Source organism: Aureococcus anophagefferens, assembly GCF_000186865.1.
Source record: "Aureococcus anophagefferens unplaced genomic scaffold AURANscaffold_38, whole genome shotgun sequence".
NCBI lineage: Eukaryota > Pelagophyceae > Pelagomonadales > Pelagomonadaceae > Aureococcus > Aureococcus anophagefferens.
Genome location: NW_008705595.1, coordinates 268,184 through 271,784, shown reverse-complemented (window position 1 = coordinate 271,784; position 3,601 = coordinate 268,184). Strand labels below are relative to the sequence as shown.

Sequence of the window (3,601 nt, the reverse complement as noted above, 5' to 3'; positions counted from 1 at the left end):
GTTCTTTACAAGGACCACCACAACCAGCAGCTCTATTTGGGCTGCATGGTGATATGTGGCCTAAACCCACTAATTCGTCGCTGGAAACAAATAGTACTGCCGCAAATGTAGCTTTCTGCCTTGCCCAACCAAACCCACTGGCAGGCCGCATTCTCCCCCAGTTTGCTATCTCGCTTTCGCCCTCGCCCGATATCCGGATGCACCTACTCACTGTTGCTTTCAGCACGGCAAGCCGCATCTTCATGTTTTGCGAAGGCATCGTGCTATAGATCACCGGGGAGATGGAAGGCTGGTCACCTCCGGCTTGGCCTATATTTGCCACCCTACAATTTTTTGAGCAGCATATTCCACAATATCCCACAATGCCCTTCAATTTCAAGAGCAGTATCCCCAAGTGCTCGATAGCATAGGATAAACGTAGCTATCGGATTTGACGTCACTCTTCGAGGCAACAACCTTTTCAGGGTGTAGCGAAAGCGGGCCAAATCTCACCCCCTTCCAAGTGTCATCGTCTTTCCACCAGCTGGGTATAGCCTTGATGCGGCACCCGGTCTTGTTCACCCCCGTCCCCGCTTGTGACTCCCACCAGTTTGGCCTTTTGAGCCAGAATTTGGTGGATTTGGGGATTTCAACGAGGTCATCATGAGTCTTGGAGTCTACATTTTTGCTGACGATAATTCCAGACCTCGTCAAATTTAGATGGGTCTCTTCTATGGCGCCCTTCAAGGTCTGGAGCCGCCAAAATGCAGCCTCCTTGTAAAGCCGCAGCACCAAACAGCGACTTCGCGGGAGGATGCCATCACGCAGGAACGTCAGGACATGTCGGAACATCCACCAATCCCGGTCGACGTATGCAATCAAGGGAGATGCAACATCGCGTGACAGTAATGGACAATCCTCGGCGCCCGCGTGACAGTAATGGACAATCCTCGGCGCCCAACGCTACCAATAATGAATCGCGGTCCCCCTTAAGAAACTGCTGACCCACCTCGAAAACTTGACCGCCTACATTCAGCCGAAGCCTCGATCCTGAGCTGCCAGCAAGGTACTCTTCCGGGTACCAATCTCGCTCATTCATATGCTTCTGCAGAACGGCATCAATCTCTATTGAGTTCGTGTCCTCCCTGACTCTCCTGCGTTCCTCGCGAAGAAAAGCACGCTGCCTCGCCTGCCTACGAGCCTCACGATGCAGCTCCTGCGCTCCACGATGCAGCTCCTGCGCTCGCGTTTCCATCACGAAGTGTTCTAGGTCTAGTTCGCATTTAATTTCGCATTTAGTTTTCTCAGCCATATTTCGTGTAAACCGTCGCGCCGAAATTTGCTTGGGTGAAGAATGATATAGTTGGATTAGGAGCTGGTTGTGCCTTCAACATGGGCTTCATCCAGCTAAGGAACTAGCCTCGTCTAGGACCCCCCAGGAAAAGAAAAAGGCTGACTGGATAGCAGGAGATTCTCCTGGGTGCGCTCCAGGCGCACAATGACTATTCAGCACCAGTAAGTAGGTAGGTAAGTAAGTAAGTAAGTAAGTAAGTAAGTAAGTAAGTAAGTAAGTAAGTAAGTAAGTAAGTAAGTAAATAAGTAAGTATTAAGACTCGAGAAGCACTCGCCATCGAATGTGCCGAACAGTTGTTAGCAAAGCTAGCCGAGCCCTGCTGCAATTAAAAGTCTGTCGGGTCCTGCATAGATGCGCATAGATTCGCTTTCCTCGTGCACGGGCTTGGCGCGCCTTCGGGGAAGTTGCGCCAACTCGGAGTTCCTATGCGTCGTCCCTTTGGGATTTTGAAGTTCCCTCGTGAATGGAGCCCGCGTTTAAGGGCGAGTGCACACCCCATGCGCCTTGGCGCGTCAGTTTCTGGAGATTCGAGGCGACGAAGCCGCAACCTGTGATGATCTTTTGCGGCTACTCGCCAGGCCTGTACTTTATTTCGATTCGGTGAAATGATAAGAAGACAAGTATAATGTGGGTGAGTTTGAGAGAATACTGGTGCTGGTCAAATGTGCAATTTATCTTTATTTGTGTAAAATCCTTATTTGCCTGCTATTTGAAACCACAGTCGATAATTTGATAGTTGACAAGATCAGCAATGTCCTGGCGATTCTTGAGCAAGCACTTGATGTCCGAAATCCGGAGCTCGTCCCGGGCCTTGTGAATTGAGAGTACGTCGCTTGATGGCGTCGATGATACATGCCTGCCGAGGTGAGCATGGATAGCTGCGCGTGCAGCGCCATCATCAACGAAGCGCGAAAATTGTGCGGGGGTCAGATCAGCAGCACGGTTAATTATGCGTTCCAACATAACCACGCCATCCTCATCAATGGCTGTTTCATCCGTTGTGTAGTCGACAAAGCCGTCCTGCTGCCACATCTGAAGGAATGCAGCGTTGAAGTCTGCCACGACGCTACTGTCAGCCTGGATGCTGATGCTGGTTGCATCGATGCATATAGATCCGATTGAAATGGGAGCAGTCATGGCACGCCAGAGATAAAGGAAAAGCGCACGAAGTTTGCTTCCTGCAGATAATTTCCTGTATGCTGGACCATCGTATGCTCGACAGGCGAGGCGGAGGAGAGCTTCGTTGAAATCACCACGAGTCATATCTTGGACACACGGGGGCGCAAAACCTGAGGAATATGCGTTTCGAGTTCGGGTCGATGCGAGATACACATCGCCTACGCTTCGTACTGAGAGCAGAGCATTAGCCTTCGATCCTGGTCCTTCAAAGATCCTACAGGTTGCACAGAACTCGAGGAACTCCGCATAACCGATCCTTCCGGTGTGATGATTCACTGGTCGACGATTTGATGCATACGCATTCTGACACGTCATGTCAATTGCAATGCGTCTTGTGTGGTCCGCAACCTTGGCGTACCAGTCAAAGATTTGGTCTAACCCCTTGCAAAAGTGACGACGCAAGAGGTCATCTACGTCCGCCTCTGCCAGCATACTATCTACGGGCAGCACGACTCGTCGCTGCGCGAGAGGCAGGACATTCTCAAGCAGAACTTTCTGGAAAGCAAATGCTGGATCAGTGTTGGGATGGCATCTCGACGCCAGTCGCGACATAACTTGCACAAAGTCGCTGAAGGACAGCTTCATGCCCCTCCGACCGGCACGCGGAAAGATCTCCCTGGGTGACACTTGCGCAGATACCAAAATCTGTGCCTCCGCCAGACCCTTGGACGCAACCACAAGTTGCACCTCTTTCGCTAGCTTGAGAAACTGCTGAGCAGTCAAGCCTGCAGGCGTAGTCGGATCGGACATTAACGTGTAATGCGTGAAAACATGCCAAAGCTCTTCTTCGATCGACATGTTCTCTGCGTTACGGGCCGTACATGTACCTGTAGTAAAATCTAAAAAATAGTAATAATATGTTTCCGTCCACTTGGCCTTTCGTATCTCCCACGAGCCTGAGCTAAAGGAAGCAAGTAAGATCCTCCCTCAAGGGGAGGTTGAGCTCAGTTTCAATTAAAGATGCCAGAATGAAGGCCGACGGACCGCGCTTGGATGGCGCAGCCACCTCAGCGGGGAATCAGAATTCTCATATGGTCCCTCTAACTCCACCAGTAATTCCAACATCAAAGTCAGGAGTGTGTCGGAATG

The 3,601-nt window shown here is 50.8% G+C and overlaps 1 protein-coding gene across 1 annotated transcript; it reads right to left on the bottom strand.

Annotated features, from left to right (window-relative positions):
• Window positions 1-375: 375 nt before the first annotated feature.
• On the bottom strand, window positions 376-1,291 carry AURANDRAFT_67391 (hypothetical protein; the record flags this gene model as incomplete). Its single annotated transcript, XM_009042817.1, has 2 exons — window positions 376-942; window positions 989-1,291. The coding sequence occupies 2 exons, from the start codon at window positions 1,289-1,291 to the stop codon at window positions 376-378; spliced, it is 870 nt and encodes a 289-aa protein (XP_009041065.1).
• Between the last annotated feature and the right edge of the window lie 2,310 nt (window positions 1,292-3,601).